At 38.8% G+C, this 17,314-nt stretch overlaps 1 protein-coding gene across 1 annotated transcript in view; it reads right to left on the reverse strand.

Annotated features, from left to right (window-relative positions):
* Nucleotides 1–921: 921 nt before the first annotated feature.
* Nucleotides 922–17,314, reverse strand: part of tacr3a (tachykinin receptor 3a) — a 69,023-nt gene continuing 52,630 nt past the window's right edge. Inside the window, exons 4-5 of the mRNA XM_041786228.1 lie at nucleotides 10,732–10,928; nucleotides 922–7,798 (exon numbers count right to left, since the gene is read on the reverse strand). Of these exons, the coding sequence (XP_041642162.1) occupies nucleotides 7,474–7,798; nucleotides 10,732–10,928 (522 nt within the window). The 3' untranslated portion in view covers nucleotides 922–7,473. The remainder of the gene's footprint in view (nucleotides 7,799–10,731; nucleotides 10,929–17,314) is intronic.

Here is a 17,314-nt window from a genome sequence, read left to right on the forward strand (position 1 = left end):
TGAGCAGAAAGAAAGACAGAAGCAGGGTAGACTTGTATAATTGACAGACACAAGAGAATTAAAGAAAGAATGGATAGGTAGAGAATAAAATGAAAGGATCTAATAAATGTCCTCAATATCATTCATCTAGTCCTTCTAACTCTGACGAGAGATCAGATTAAGAGAAACCAGGCTGTATATCAGGCTGTAAAAATCTTAATGAGCTCTTATTTATCACCAAGGCTTTCATGTTTCATTTGCTGCACTTCACAACATAGAGAATGCGCCAAGTGACAGATGTGAATTTTGTAGTCCCTCAACGTTAAATTGTAGTTTTACACAAATAACACATCACATTTGTAAAATCCAGTGCAGCTGGTTTTCCTAGTCAACGCTGTTCTCCTTTCACGTCCTCTAATTTCCACTTTTCCTTAAACCTGTAAAGTTTTTTTCCAGGGTTAGGGAAAAGTGGATAGGAAAGGATTTAGGAAGTAGTTTGTTGGACTTTTTGGATGGACCCAAGGCGGTACACAGAGCCAAGGCAGAGAGCAGAGAAGAAGTGCATACCCTGGATCCACAAGCCGAGCACAGGTGACAGTGTCTGAGGAGCAAAAAATTCCAAGCCGGGGCCTATGGCCCAGGAAATCGGACAAGAACAGTGGCAACACAGGAGAACATAGAAGGCTGTTTGAGAACATCTGGAATAGAGCAATCACACTGGTCAAACGGGCTGGACTTGAGGCTCAAACATGCCTAGGCACAGTACAGATTGCCGAGTGAGTGCACCCTTAAACAAATTAGCAAAGCAGTCACTGAACTGGTCCAACCAGCTAGATCCACTCTGGCCACATCTTAGCTCCAAATTACCTCAACATCACAAAATCTCTGCCACCGCAGTAGTGGTACTTTAGGTTCATCTTAGTTCAATAGAAGGAAACAGTGAAGAGCTGTCCTTTTTATTAAACATACATTATATTCAAACAGTTAATGCTTCAGACCAAAGGAAATTTGTGTTTGAAAGAGTTAATTTACATTAAAACCCACAGTTTGCTAGCAAAATGATACAATGTCTGCCTTGTCACATAACATTGATAAATACACTTTAATTGAGATGATCAGTGTTTCAGATTATTACAAAAAAATTCATTGTTTTTGACATAAAACAAAACACTCATTTTTTTTCTCAAATCATCACTACATTTCATAAGCATGTCATGAGCACTCATGGTAAGAAAGTCTATTGCAGTAAAGCTACATCACACAAAACATCAGAACTGATCACTGCAGAGCAAAAACCTTTTATAGGTCTGATTGTAAGAAATATAACACTGTTTAGTGATGTAATTCTGTAACAAAAAAATCTTCTTATTTCTCATTTCAAATTACCAAAATAGTTTTCTTTTCCACAAATAACACATTTATGTTTGTTAACGCTAATACTGTCTTCAACCTGAGTTATGTCTCTTTTCTTAGCAGAGCTTCCTGCTTAAAAAGGAGACACTATTCTTACTAAAATCATGGCAATTAATTCAACACAAGGTCTCAGGTCAATTTAAATATCTTAATAAGACACAACAAATAAGGTGGTCACAACTCGACAAAAGAGAGAGGCACACATAGTACTTTACATTCATAAAAAACAAACAGAGAAACATTAAAAAAACACAGCACATATAATTAACCACCTTAAATAACATGATTATACATAGCAGCTTAAAAATGCACGTTGTTGCCACATTCTTGGGTAAATACTTTCATGAAGTCTGAACATTCAGAGTGGTTTTGAGAATATTTAAAGACAGTTGTATTTTTTGTTTTATCTGCTATGGAAGATAAGAGCTTAAATCTTCTTCCATACTGAGAACACATATGTAATAACAAAATGCTACTTTTATCATGGGAATAAAAACACAGACACTTATGTTAAGAAATGATACATATCGGTCATGAGTGCATCATAATGATCAGGTTTATGTGTTGCTAAAAAGAGTCAGAAGGGACCACTTTCCCCATGGTACATATAATCCTACTTATTACAGCATCATGTTGCAAAGCCCTGCTTTTCACTTAGTAACATTTGATGTGCACACAAACACAGAGTTAGATTAAAGTACACAAGAATGTGGGCAGGAGCTACAAAACAACAATGCTTCTTTTTGTTATCTGACACACACCAAGCTAACTGCACGTCACTGCTTGACTTTTTTTTCTTCATAGAGTTAAAAAATGGAAAAAACAACAGTGACCGACAGTGACCAACTGCCCCCCTTTATTCTCCAGCAGCCTGTTTATTGACCTGCCACAAATGGTAACTGGATTTAGCCTCCAGCTTGTCACTGGTCACCAGGACGCACAGTACTTTGTACAGTTACATAACAGAAAGCCAAACTCTGTGCTTTTAGTGACAAACTTTCAGCTGAACAGAGTTCAATCAACAGATTTTCCATTGGCATCTCTCTGCAGCCCCTCACATTGTTCTGCAGTGGGGAAAAAATTTGCAGAGTGCATCCCCTCCATGACATAAAGTTCACAGACACGCGTCAATGAAATGCATGTGACGCTTACATAATTATCACCATGATGGGTGTTCAGATTATCTCTGCTGGGAGATGGTCTCACATTCCCTTTTTTTAAAATAACACTGATTAACTGATTATAGCCACAATCAGTTGTTAAAAGGAAATGGAAATGTGTTAAATTGCTAATCTCAATCAGAGCTGAACCCTTGATGAAAAAGGAGCAGTTACATGCTGCTTTGCAATAAAGTATAGAGGCTGATTAGGGGAAAAAACAAAACAGATAATTAGGGCCCAAGGTGCGAGGACCCTCAAAAGATTGTTGGGATTATATTCCATTTGTCTTTTTTTTTTTTTTTAATTTGGAGGCCTTAACATATCCGAGGAGTCTTGAAATTTGACACATGCATATATTCTATTGGTTTTCAACTTGCATGATGGGATTTGACTAGCCAGCTGCCCCTGAACCAAGAGTAAAATTCAGCACCATTCCTCACCATGACTATGGTAAGGAATGGTGCATTCCTTACAGGAAGTCATCGTTTTGAATCAAAGTGTACTTTTTTTTTTTTTTTTTTTTTTTTTTTGCCATGGCCGGGGGTCATTTGAAGATAAACTTGCCCAAGGGCGTTCATCCTATTAAGCTGAATTTTTGTAAACAACTAGAAGAAACCTGAATGATGAAAATGTATCAAAATCTTGTAAAAAAATCAAAGGGCGTGGCAATGGCAGGGCCTCAAATTTGCATATTTGCTCTGAACACATTAATTCTGAATATTTTGATAAATTGCACAGCAGCCCCCTCTAGCAACTGGAAGTCACTGCTTGTGAATTTCACATTAAAATTTCTATATGGTTGACGAAATCATGCTAAAACTTGCCGAGGTACATCCCAAGACATTGACCTTATGACATATATGGATGTGGCCATAGTGATTTTTTTGTTCGCCATGAAACAGGAAGTAGTTTTGCCAGGGGGGAAAAATGGTAATAAAGCCACGAAACATGTTTGGTAAATTCACAGTGAAGAAACAACATTATTGATCTAAATTTTGGGGGTGGGGGTGGCTTAATGGCTCAGTGGGACAAAATTTTTAAAAAAAATCAGCGCTCACATCACATTTAACCTAGGATTTTGAATTTAGGTGCACAGTGTTCAGTGTCAGTCAAAAGCTTTTATGTTGATCTAAAATCTGTGTAACTTTACGGAACATTGTTGGCACATTAGAGGAAATACATTTTAAAAGGTAACCTTTTGTTAAAATCAAGTAATATCTTTCAGACATGCCTAGGTTGGTTATACTGTGTACTCTCATCAGATTTCGTAGCTGTGCCCAGCGTGCACCAAACCCTGACATGCATGAATTAAACTTGTCAATATTCTTAACATAGAAATCCTTCAGTTCTCTCACATACAAATCATTAACTCCTTGGACTAAAACATTTATGTGAGATTTCCACCCATCATTCTTCTAAATTATGGCTCATAATAGCATCTCACTATGAAAAAGTATGGGTACATTATGCATTTCCTGAATTCTAAGTTTCATGTGAGAATTACAGTATTTGAGTTTTGTGTCCCTGATGTAGTATGACTAGAGTATGATTCAGGGGAAAACTGTGAAAAAATGTGAGTCATTGACTACTTGAGTAGGTGCGGTTAACTCAGTATTTGTCAGAAAGATTCAAAATTGGTTTTGAATGACCATTTAAAATACTGGAAAATGTCCTGGACTAAACCAGGATATGCACCAGCGTCTAAAAGGCAATTTCAATAGGGGGTGGCTCATTTTAAGAGCTGTTTACTATGACTCAGCTACCACTCAGGAAAGTCTGTCATTCCAAAGTACTGACTACAGACATGGACCTTTTCAAAAGTTATTACGAAGTTTTGCCGCCTTGAGTGGTACTGATCTCTGAAATATTTGGGCTTGGCACATGGACTAAGGTTGATGTGCCAAAGTCACGCAAAAAAAAAAGATGATGCTCTCTCACCTGAAAACACTTCCCCACTTCATATGCAAGTAAACATGGAGAATTATTCACCTTCAATATAAATATAACATCAAGACCCGATGTGCAGCTATTGCAGAGAAAGAGTATCGGCTGAAGAGTGATGGTGCAGATGGCATCACACTAACATGGCGGCCTCCTGGTGACTTTTAACCTTCCAAAGCATATTAATTTGCCAGACTGTCATCAGGCAAATCCATATTGCAAAGCTCTAATCTAAAACGTTTGTGCTGAAGCGAAAACAGTTCGGACCAATTAAAATTATTTGAGGAGAACAAGGCAGTAGCAGCGGGCGAGGTTAAGTTGTTCTGGGATATGGATAAATGGTTGGTGTATGGCAAAAAGCCAGTCATGTCAAGGATTTTAAGGAGGCCAGTCAGATTTCAGAAGAACCCAGGCTACCATTAGCACCGGTCAGAAGGAGAATTTACAGTGTTGTCTCAGTTTAAGTCCAGAAAAAATTATATAAATGAACTGGTGTGTAAAAATGTTTATTTACAGAATTAGCAAGGTAGCACTGCCTAGTGCTTAAACTTAAACATACTTGTCCAAATAAATTCATACAGTCTTCACAGACTATATTTTTTCTGCGTTTTTTTGTTACCTTCCCAGACTAGCTCCCAAGGTAACACAAAAAAAATCTTGTCTGTCAGTAAGAAATTCTATGTGGAAATTGTAATGTGGGCCATTTTTATATTTATGTTTTAGAATTTGCTGCAGGCCGATTAAAAATGGAAATGTGGTTACATTTGTACCCTGGGCCATAGTTTGGACACCCCTGGCGTGGGACCTCCTCGCATGTTGGGGGGACCTCGCCATGAGGTTTTTTTTTTTTTTTTTTTTTTTGTCCGTTCCCTCCCTGCAAATAAAGCCAGGGTTTGCATGATAAATATGATCAAGATTTTTGTCTGAAAAGCATTGGCCAAACAAAAAACTTTAAATAGGCATCACACATTAGAAAATTAACCACTGTAATGTCCCACGCTGGTTTTGATAGTGACTTAATAAACATCAAAGTTCAAATCAGCTGTTTAAGAATCAGGTCACAGATGAAAAATAATAATGATGTTTATTTTAAGGAGATTTAATAAAAAAGGGTACTGATGATGACACTAAAGCAGAAACACAGTGAGAGAAAGAAGCAAAATAGATGAACTGTTGTGAACTGCTGCAGGGGTGTGTATGGGGGGGGCACTGAGGGGGCAAGATTGGTTCATTTAGGTTAGTTGTATTTTTAGGAAAGACCTCAATAAAACAGATAGCAAATAAATAATGTTATAATGCAACTAATGAACCTACAGTGATGAATATTTAAATAAAAGAAACAGATGAAAATAAAGAATATAATCTAATTATTGCAACAAGGAATATGAGCATTAAAAGCAACAATCATTTTTGTGACTTTTAATAGTTCTCATCACATATTTAACCATTTTATTGCAAAATGGATAAACAGTTGATGGAGAAGGCTTGGCTCAAAAGATGCTCCCTGGGTTAGTCAAGCTGCATGCTTTGAATTTCCTCAGAGCTCATACCTAGAAACCTCCATATGGACAGATTTATGACAATGCATACTGAATACAATAAAATTAGGTCAAAAGATACTAATCCATACTAGTATACATCTGAATATGAGGGTGCAACAAGCTTTATGCTATAGAGGAGGATGCTGGGGTGGAGGTGGTTAAGCTTTGCCAGGGGCAGTGTGGTGCATCAGCATTAATGCAAGTAGGGATTAGTCAGAAGTACGTCATATTCAGGTGATAATAAGGATCAGCTGATCACGGCTGGATGTATGACTACCATGTTCTGCATGAACTCACGCTGAGCTTCATTTTAGCTGAAAGACACAGGTCTGTGGTAGTATTGGGTATGTTATTCTCATTAATGACTCAATTATAACTCAGAACTGCTTTTTTTATCTCACCGTCTTGGGGCAAAATTACAAATTGCAAAGACTTTATATTTATTATTGTTGTAATGTTGAGTGAGTATACTGGTCTGTACAGGGGTGGGGGTCATGCAATGTAGGGGGCCCTCATACCAGAGTCTGGTTAAGGCCTCACTTTGGCTGGGGACAGCCCTGGGGGCAAAGAGAGTATTCCAAGTAAATGGCCTAAGCTTAACCAGGCTACAGCTGTATCTTATCTTAACTGTGCATGTAAACATGTCAACTATTGTTGGCCTATTTTAAAATATGCATAAGAACATTTGAGCATTTTAATCTCTGACTACATTTTAGCTCTTACACTGATGTGATGAATAATTTTTATTTGTGTAAGTCACATAACAGCTACCGTGTAAATCTTTCCCAAAGCAACCATCTAAATCAGAGCTCTGTTTACCAAATACAACTCCCCAGCTTTAGTTTACAACCACAACATACTGTCCTTCCTCCTCTGTTGATTATAATTTTTTTTAAGGATCAAAACAAACACAAGAGTTGCTGGATGGAGGAGCCCTGGAGGAGTATTAAATCTATTGAGAATTTGCAAACAACAATTCTCCTGACAGTGCCAGCCCTTCTGATCTGCATGTTAACACTCCTCGGCAAACATTTGAATCCACTCAGGCATCACTCAACAGAAATCATCAAATATACTAGAGTAGGATATTAAATCTTGGCCTCACCAATATCAAATGTATAATAGTAGTGAAAATCACTAATCATTAAAATAGATTCGATTTCATTGTCTACATGATATTACAAAAAAACTTAGCTCTGTGACTTTTGAATGAAAACAGCTGTAACATTCATTCTCAGTCTTAGGGGCCTCTGTCGCTAATCCTCTTTGATTATTTATTCATGACGGCTTCTTTTTGGTCACTCTCTGCACGTACACCTGTATGTGATAGCACTAAGTCTAAATTAAGCACACATGACATGCACTGTTTGTATGTACAGAGGATTATGCATGTTAACACATTTCCTTCATGCTTGGGTGAAAATCACGAGGACCGTCCTTCAGGAGAACTCTTCCGATTGACAGCTTCGAGCTTCTCCGTTTTGTGTTTTTGCAAGGCCACCGTTGCACCCGGTGATCTCTGCGCTGCGAGACGTAATGTAGCTTCTCTTCCTGGACGGGTTCCTTCCAGGGCCCCCACCAGCGCTGCTGTCGCCCTCTGCAGGATCGTAGACCACTACCACGGTGGTATCCATACGTGACAGTGTATACATGCTGCTCTGGCGTGTCGGGTGCATCCGTGTGGACCGTAGTTCCAGCTCATCGTAGCTGGACACCTTGATGAATGGGCACCAACGAAATGCTCGCTTGAAGCCGGCACGAAACCTGTGGAGACGTAGAGAATGTGAGAGGAGGAGGGCAAACAGATTTAGTCTATGATCTTTTTAGAGAAGCTTACAGGTTGGTGACCCGGTTCAGCAACTTGTAGGAAATATCTTTAAAATTTTGCAGCAAAATGAATATTCTAATACATTATGGTGACTCCTGGAGTTGTTTTCTAAGTTGTTTGTACTTCTGTAGCTAATGGGAGTTAACCTTATTTATCATTAATACAGTAAAACATATGAATCACAATGTCAGTAATAATTTAAGTATTGATTTATACACATATGACAGACCACAGACTTGGTGAACAACAACAGGTGAGAATGAGGAGGAATTCAGTTGTGTTATGATAAATCACTGCTGGTGTCATGGCAAGGGGCCGGGGTTAGCCAGCCATGCAGGGAGATGAGTCTGTCAGTTTAGTGTGATTGAATTTCTCTGTATTATTTAGCTTCTAAATAAAACTGTCTGGACTGACAGGCTGTTTATAGAATCCTGCTTGTGTAAGACATATATTGTGTAAAGTTGCTACAGCTGAAAACACCCCTGTATTCTGCTGGGTTGTTTCAGAGTTTAAAACCTGACAGGCCAGGTTGTTTGACATTTCCATTGCATTGGATATATTTCACATCTGGGCAATCACACATAGTCTGTGTTTGGGAAGGTAAGAACCTTTAAATGAAATCTAAGAGGGTGATTGGACTATTTAGATAAACTTTACCTCTGACCTGTTGACTCTGGGCTCAGCGACACACCATTATGATGTTGTCGATGTAGTAAAGTGAAATATGCTTTGGCATTTGTCTGGCTTCAACACCGATTATTTTATTCTGAAATTTAAATGGATAATTCAATTTCTGCAAAACTTTCTGCTTCACTCAATCTTCTCTGTTTCAAATTGATGCACAGTGGTCCAGCATTCATAAAAAAACAGAAGTGCTGCATATCCTCTGTATAGGGGTCTGGACTGCCAAAGCTGTGACGGAGCAGAGATGTACTGCAGCGAGGCCGGGGGAAGCACTCTCATTGATTAAAGTGAAACCTGTTGGCTGTGTTGCCGTAACAGAGCGGAGATGGACCAAACATGCATCAGGTGGAATTTAGGGGTAAGACTGAACACAGCTGTTTCAGACTGGAGCTTTGCAAGATTAATCTGCCTGACAACAGATATGGAAACAGTCTGCCTCAATGGTAAGCTTAAAACTAGACTGTGAAATAAACAATAACTCCATAAGTTTCCTGATACAGTTCAACCCGCAAGTCTATCAGTCATGAGTCAAAATTAGGACAACCAAACTTAACTACTGTTTATGTTAGCAAGCCAAATTTAGGATAACTTGGCTTTACTTCTGTTTATGTAAGCAAGTTAAAGTTAGGATAACCTAGCTTCACATTAGCTAGCTATAAACTTAAGCCAAATCAGTAACGAAAACAATGACAGAATGAGAGAAAATGTGAACGCACGTTTAGAGGACATTAAAGAGGCACATTTCAAATTGCGTTTTACCGGTGACTTTTATGACGATGCTTATCCACTTGCTGAATACCTACAGATGATACATTTATCTTTTTAAAAGCACAAACTGACCACTTCATTAGTTACATCTGTGTAATGTAATGAACACCAATAACAAAATCTCTACCATGAATTCTACTTCAATAAATGTATGACTTTATAAATGTTGTTGACATTGTCAGAGGGATGATTCATTCCTTTTTATGTTAATTGCTGTTGCTGTTGTTGTAAGAGGTGTTCCTAATATTTTGACCCTTTGGTGCATTTGAGCAGGGTTATCATAGACTCCTCAATGTAATGCTCTTCAAACCAACACCCACTACCACCTCAAGACAAAGCATATGGAAGAAATATCAGCTTTCTGACAGTCAAGCCATTTGTTTTATCTATTAAATAATCAAAAAAAGATTATTTAAAAATGTAATTGGCACATATATTGGTTATCGTAATTTTTTTAATCCCTAATACTATTATCAGCATCAGCCCCCAAAAATCAATTTGCAATAAGACAGGGCCGAACAGACTCACTCAACTTCTTTTACATTTTTTTTTCTCTGTCACATGCTCTGCTTTTTCTGTCTATGAAGCAAGACTTGTCTTGTTGTAATGTTCCTTTAAAGATTTTCTGCTGAGAGAAGTGGGTTCAGGTGTGCTTGAAGCTCTTCAAAACTGCATTATAAATCAGAGTGATTTCACAGCAAGAAGCACAGGATGATTAATGTTGAAGTGGGATATTTCTACAATCAGAAGAGGAAATTTACAGCACTTGTGATAGTTTACTCTTTGAAGACATAAAAGCTGCTCTTGCTAAAATGCCAAACAAATTAAGATAATGAGCAAGATTTATTTACAACTGATCAAATCCATTTTCATGGCATGGCTTTTAAAAGATTAAGTTTCCACTGATTACAGATCTTTTATGTTGAGGTTTTCATCAAGTTAATTATTTAAAACATATATTTTTTAAATATCATATTCCTGTTAAAAGATATTTTCTTTATCAGAGGGAGAATGGAAGTTATATCAAATAAGATGATAGTTATTTTTGGTGTCATACACTGAAAGAGGATAAACCAAGCACATAAAAGACTCGATTGTCTCATGGTACCAAGCTTGATAAACTCATTAATTATTGTCTGCAAAGCCATGAAATTGTACGTTTTACTGATTATCTCTGCTTTGATTGGATTCCCACGGATGATTTGACCAGCTTTGATAAGTCCACTTCTTTATCATTTTCAACACAAGGGTAATGATGAGAGCCTACATTTCTTATCTTTTACTGTAACACACAACGCCTCTTGGACTCAGTGATGATAATACGATTAGCTCATCTTTGCTGCTTCATTATGAAGCTGTTACAAAGATGATGTAATGCAACAATATAGATCACCACCACCACTGTGAAGGTACTCACCTGCTGTTGAGGCAGCAGTAGATGATGGGGTTGTACATGGTGGAGCTCATGGCCAGCCACATCACTGACAGGTAAACCTGCTGGATGTACTTCCACCTGCTCAGACTCTTGTTGAGACCCGTCACGATGAAGTAGACGTGATAAGGCAGCCAGCAGAGGGCAAATGTCACCACCACAATGATCATCATCTTCACCACCTGCAGCACAGAGCAAGTCAGTCAGGATGATGCACGTTTATGAGCTGTCAGAGCGAGCTGTGTTTAGGAGACAGTGAAAGACGGCGGGGTTTAAACCTCTGGGTGCGCTGATTCAAAAAGGAAACAATATGACTGTCAGCCCAGCATCACTCTGTGAACAGATGAGTATTTACAGGGAGGAATTTGATGCTCATAATTTTAATCGTTTTCTGAATTATGGTATTTTGCTAACACCTGGAACTGCAGAAAGACATCAGTATCAATCCTGTGTTCACTCAGTATTCAAACCTCATCTCACATTTGTTCAGGGCCTTTTCACAAATGTGCCTCAGAGCACAATACCACTGCAACAATATAGGTCTAACTCAAATGTATCATAGCAGGATAAACTCTGAGCTTCATCGTCTTTTCAAGGGGACCCTAAAATCAAACAGGAGCACAAACAACAGAGAAATAAGAAAATATAACATTGAAAGTAAAAGGAATATACCTTCTCAATATCAAAACAGAACAGAACATAGACACTATGAAAAAATGGTAGCTTTAGATGACATTTTCTTATTATGTCAGAGAAGGGACCCGCAAATAAATTACTTTATTAAGAGAGAGCATTAAAGATAAAAGCATGCCCTTTATTGAAATTTCCAGAAAGACAGACGGGACAACAAGGTGTAGGTGATCAGAGCAACCAGTAAGTAATTGCATGAAAAAAGGACTATTTTTTAAAACTCATTTTGAATATACTTGAATATGCACCTAGGTTTGTATCAATAATAAGATGGAGCCATCTGAAAGCTCATTTATTGTGCTTAAAAGTAGAAAATCCAGAGAGGAAGTCACTGCAGAGACCATTGTGATCTGGCCCAAAACCAGAAAGAAAACTGGTCTTTAAGTTAATTCTTCTCTAAAGGATGAATGGGCCTCATTCACCTTTATCCTCATTTGTTTTTATATGAATAAGTTCTGAAGAAAAATTTTAGACAGATTCACAAGGCTGTTATTAGTGAAGTGCAGAATTGGTCCTTTATATGTTCCCAAGTTAATTGTCCTCGTAGGTGTGAAACTCATGCTAGTTCTCCAAGAGGGGTCTGGCTGCAGACTGAGCATCACTGGTGGCCACTCTCACAGACCGGTCTTATGAGACACAAGCTGTTTCTCAAAGCCAAGGAAGGATCCTTAAATGGCCGTTTTTGAAGGATTCCACTTTCGTTGGAGGGCTTGAGGATCAGAAGGAACAGAAGGACATCATTATTTTTGCCATCATTATTTCATCATCAGAGTAAAGCTGAAAAGGTAAAAGTAGCACCATATAATATGATTGTATAATATAATTATATTTCATAATTATATTAAATAATCAATATGATTACATGATATTATTATAATATATGTTATGATTATCTGATGATGTGATGGCCTGCTAGACAGCGCAGGGTAAAACTTGTGGAAGTTGTTGTTAGTACCCCTCCCATTTTGATTTCTGCCGCCACAGGAGTGACCCTTCCCATGACGTGATCACGTACACCTGCTAGCCTGTTCCAAATGTGTGTTCAAGAATTGCAGGGGAGGTCTCTGGTCTCACCTCCAAGGGTCCTGATTTGGGAGGATCCGTCCCATGAAAGAAAGGATCCTGGAATTTGGGAAACAGCTACTGTCTATTTCAGAAAGGAAGTGCCTAACATATTTCCAGTTTTTAGATTATTCTTTTAATTAATGTCTGGCAGTTAAATTAATGAAATAACCACACTGCAAACATACAGACCTGTTTTAGAAGAACTTAAATAAACAGTAGCTCGCTTTAACTTCATAACTTTCAGCTTTTAGCTAAGGATAACATAGCTACTGTAGCTACGTAATTATCGTTACTACATAAGTTAAATAAAGCAATGTGAGCTTTAGCGTCATTTGCCAAAGCTGATGTAGCTGCATAGATAACTTATCTACATTGCTTGCATAGCTGCTTTAGCTATGTTAGCTACGTAGCTCAATGATCTATTGCTAAATTAGCTAGCAACATGAACATACGCAAATATGGCTTAAGCTTACTTACCTACACATATTAAGTAGATATATCACATAATCAGCTACACATAGCTACGTAGCTAAATTATATTTAACTATATTTGTGTAAGCTCACATTGCTAAATCTAACTTAACTATAGATAATGGAGCAAGGTAGCAAAATTAGCTATGAGTAGCTGCTATGTGAGCCTATCTTTGGCTACATTAGACACACAACACTGTTATCTATAGCTAAGTTAGCTTTAGCAACATGAGTTTAAGCAAAAAACGTATTTAAAATTAATTTAACTACATAGAGAATGTAGATATGTGTAGCTAAAGCTAAGCTCATAAAACAGCTATGTATAGCTATAGCTAAGTTATAGCTAAGTTATAAGCTAAATTTGCTCAAGTTCAAATTACAATAAAAGAACAACATAGCTTACTGTAGCTGCTTTGTGAGCTTAGCTTTTGCTATGTTTGTAGCTACATTGTCTACATAGCTTATGCAGCTAACAGAGCTATGTAAGCTACATTTGCTGTGTTTGAATGTTTTCATGGAGGACAAGCTTTTTTTTTCCTGTAAACAGACTGTTTACTTGGCTTTACATTTTGTAATCAGGTTTTGCAGGTCAGGTTTTTGATTTTTAAGTCTTGGTATTTTAAACATTACTTTAAGCCTTACCCTTACCCTAACCCTAAGAGTTTTAGTGTGTATTTCTGTTCTGAGATAAACAGTGTCTTAGATGAACAGTCTGTGAGAGTGGCCAACAGAAATGATGGTGGCAGTTCAAAACCCAAGTAGCTCTTTGGTTTGTGCTCTGAGTTACTGCTAAATGTAACGGTGCACAGGCTAGGGTAGCAGTGAAAACATAATAATGAATTTCCCTGAATTAGACAGTCGCTCATTGAAAAAACTAACTCAAACCTGGTTTAGAGTTTCATTGATTTTATCATTCCTTGAGAAAGTAAATTAATTCCACCGAGAGTGCTCTTAAAATAGAACAGGGTGGATAGACAGACTTGCTGAGTTTGTGACACAGTTAAAGTGTGATGCTCCAAAATAGTGATTTTAAAAGTGGGCCGGAAAAGTCCCACCCATGTGCAATGGGTCAAATGCCCATGGTTGTTCCTAATAAGCAGAGAAATATGCACCTTTAGTGGTCGAATAAAAGCATGAGACTGCAGGGCTGTTTGCACACATTCATAGAAATTCTCAGTACTGAAAACAGAGAAAAGCTGGAAATGTTCAAAATCTCAAATGATTGCACAGATGAATTTTACAGAAAAAAAACCAATGACTTCTCATTTCACACAGACATGTCAGTACTTATTCGTAGGGAGAATAGGTCTGCACCAAGCAAGACACCACACATACATCAAAGACAACATGGAATGACTCATTATCAATGCTGCTCCATGAGGGGTCGGCTCTAGCTGTCATTTGGTGAAATGTCATCTGGTTCCAGTTGCCCATCAATCACAAGGCTGATTCACAAATACCATCAAGCGATTGCATTCACTCACACGTGAGGGTGGTGTAAAGTCACCAATTAACCTAACAAGCATGTCTTTAGATCGTGGGCGGACACCAGAGTGCCTGCAGAGAACCAGCACAGGCATGCTGGGAAAAACAAGCTAACTCCACAAGGCCCTTGGCTCACTGCTCAGGGTCACAGGAGGCTGGAGCTGATCACAGCTGTCATTTGAGTAACAAGGGGACCTGACCCTAGACAGGTCACCAGTCAATCAAAGTGATAACATATAGACCCACACAAGCAGGCACACTGACTCTCACACCTATGGGTGCATCACCAATCAGCCTAATGAGCATGTCTTTAGACTGAGGGGGCAAGCTGGAGTACCCTCACGGACAGAACACACACATGCAGATAACATACAAACTCTGCTGAGAAATTCCCTGTCTGATGGAGATTTGACAGGAACCTTATATTATGAGGTGACCGTGCAAACCACCTGGCCACCGTTAGTCCTAAAAGGCAACAAAAAATGAATAAATAATACATACAGAAAATCCACAGCTTAAATGAAAACCATGGATACTCCTGCTACACTGAGGCAGAGGCAGAAAACTGCAGAGGAGTGCAGAAAGAGTCAAATGAATTTTAGAGTTCTGGCTCAGAATTAATCTGAGACAGCATTTGTGAATGAAAAAAAGAGTAAAATAAAATCCTGGGGAGGCCCTGCTCCCCCCTTAAAAATGTCCAAATAGTATAGTCCAGCGCTGTAAAATAATAAAATATATTGCCAAAAGTATTCGCTCACCTGCCTTGACTCGCATATAAACTGAAGTGACAACCCATTCTTAATCATAGGGTTCAATATGACGTTGGTCCACCCTTGGCAGCTATAACAGCTTCAACTCTTCTGGGAAGGCTTTCCACAAGGTTTAGGAGTGTGTTTATGGGAATTTTCAATCATTTTTTCCAGAAGAGCATTTGTGAGGTCACACACTGATGTTGGACGAGAAGGCCTGGCTCCCAGTCTCCGCTCTAATTCATCCCAAAGGTGTTCTATCGGGTTGAGGTCAGGACTCTGTGCAGGCCGGTCAAGTTCAGCCACATCAAACTCTCTCATCCATGTCTTTATGGACCTTGCTCTGTGCACTGGTGCACAGTCATGTTGGAACAGGAAGGGACCATCCCCAAACTGTTCCCACAAAGTTGGGAGCATAGAATTGCTCTTTGCATCTCTTGGTATGATGAAGCATTCAGAGTTCCTTTCACTGGGACTAAGGGGCCAAACCCAGCTCCTGAAAAACAACCCCACACCATAATCCCCCCTCCACCAAACTTTATACTTGGCACAGTGCAGACAGACAAGTACCGTTCTCCTGGCAACCGCCAAACCCAGACTTGTCCATCAGATTGCCAGATAGAGAAGCACGATTTGTCACTCCAGAGAATGAGTCTCCTCTGCTCTAGAGTCCAGTGGCAGCGTGCTTTACACCACTGCATCCAACGATTTGCATTGCACTTGGTGATGTATGGCTTGGATGCAGCTGCCTGGCCATGGAAACCCATTTCATGAAGCTGCTCTACGCATTGTTCTTGAGCTAATCTGAGGCCACATGAAGTTTGGAGTTCTGTTGCGATTGACACTGCAGAAAGTTGGCGACCTCTGCGCACTATTCGCCTCAGAATCTGCTGACCCCGCTCCATTATTTTACATGGCCTACCACTTCATGGTTTAGTTGGGGCCATTACAAATCGCTTCCACTTTGTTATAATACCACTGACAGTTGACTGTGGAATATTTAGGAGCGAGATTATTTCACAACTGGACTTGTTGCACAGGTGGCATCCTATCACAATACCACGCTGGAATTCACTGAGCTCCTGAGAGTGACCCATTCTTTCACAAATGTTTGTAGAAACAGTCTGCATGCCTAGGTGCTTGATTTTATACTCCTGTGGCCATGGAAGTGATTAGAACACCTGATTCCAATTATTTGGAATCACATTTGTTTGCTTGGCTAGCACATTAAGGGGGCCCCTGTGTAATATTCTTTCCAGGGGTCTGGTATCCCTAGCTTCACCCCTGGGCCCCACTAGGCATTTCCAGATCAAGTAGAGACCAGACTTGCTGCTTAGCATGCCCACCTCTGTCTTATCTTGCATTTAAGAATTTATTCAATTATAACTGCACTCCCTAAGGTGCATTTACTTAACAGTAAGCTGACATTTTGGTTTCATGCATGAATTTCACATAATAAGGGAAAAAAGCTGTGAAAAGTGCCTTTCCTGGTTTGAGTAGTCCCTAGAATGCTTTGCAAAAAGCTTGCATCAGTAGCTAGAAAGGCTATTATTGTTAAAAAGTGGAGAGCTTTTTATGTTAAAAGACACCTCAATTCAAGAGTAGGCAGATGTTGGTGGAGCTGAGTTGTTGGTCTCTATTTGTCACCTTTTGTTATTTTTTTTTTAAGCAATCAGAAACAGTGGCAGAATTTCAATAATGTTAGTTGGGTTTTCAAAAACAATTTCTACTGAGGAGCAATTGGTGAATGAAGCGTAGCACTTACTTTAACAGTCAGGTTATGAGCCTTTCAAACTCTCTGAAGGGAGTTATTGTCTTTATAAACTTAAACCAAAGAGTTGATTTAACAGTTGGGCTCTGTCTCCTACAATTCCACAATGTAAAAATTGTGTAATTTGGTAGCAGAAAAAGAACATCTGGTTAAAGGCAAATTTTGTAGTCCCATCCATCTTTGTGTTCTGTTCAATGAAAAGTCTGTTCACAAACTTACCTCTAAAACAATCACTTCTTATTTGGGAGTGAACTGCCTGACCTGTTTAGGATTTCCTCTGTGAATACAATCCACACGCACTGTGTGACTTCACACAGGCAGGCAACAGAGAAAAAAC

This window comes from Cheilinus undulatus, linkage group 4 (assembly GCF_018320785.1).
Source record: "Cheilinus undulatus linkage group 4, ASM1832078v1, whole genome shotgun sequence".
NCBI classification, from domain to species: domain Eukaryota; kingdom Metazoa; phylum Chordata; class Actinopteri; order Labriformes; family Labridae; genus Cheilinus; species Cheilinus undulatus.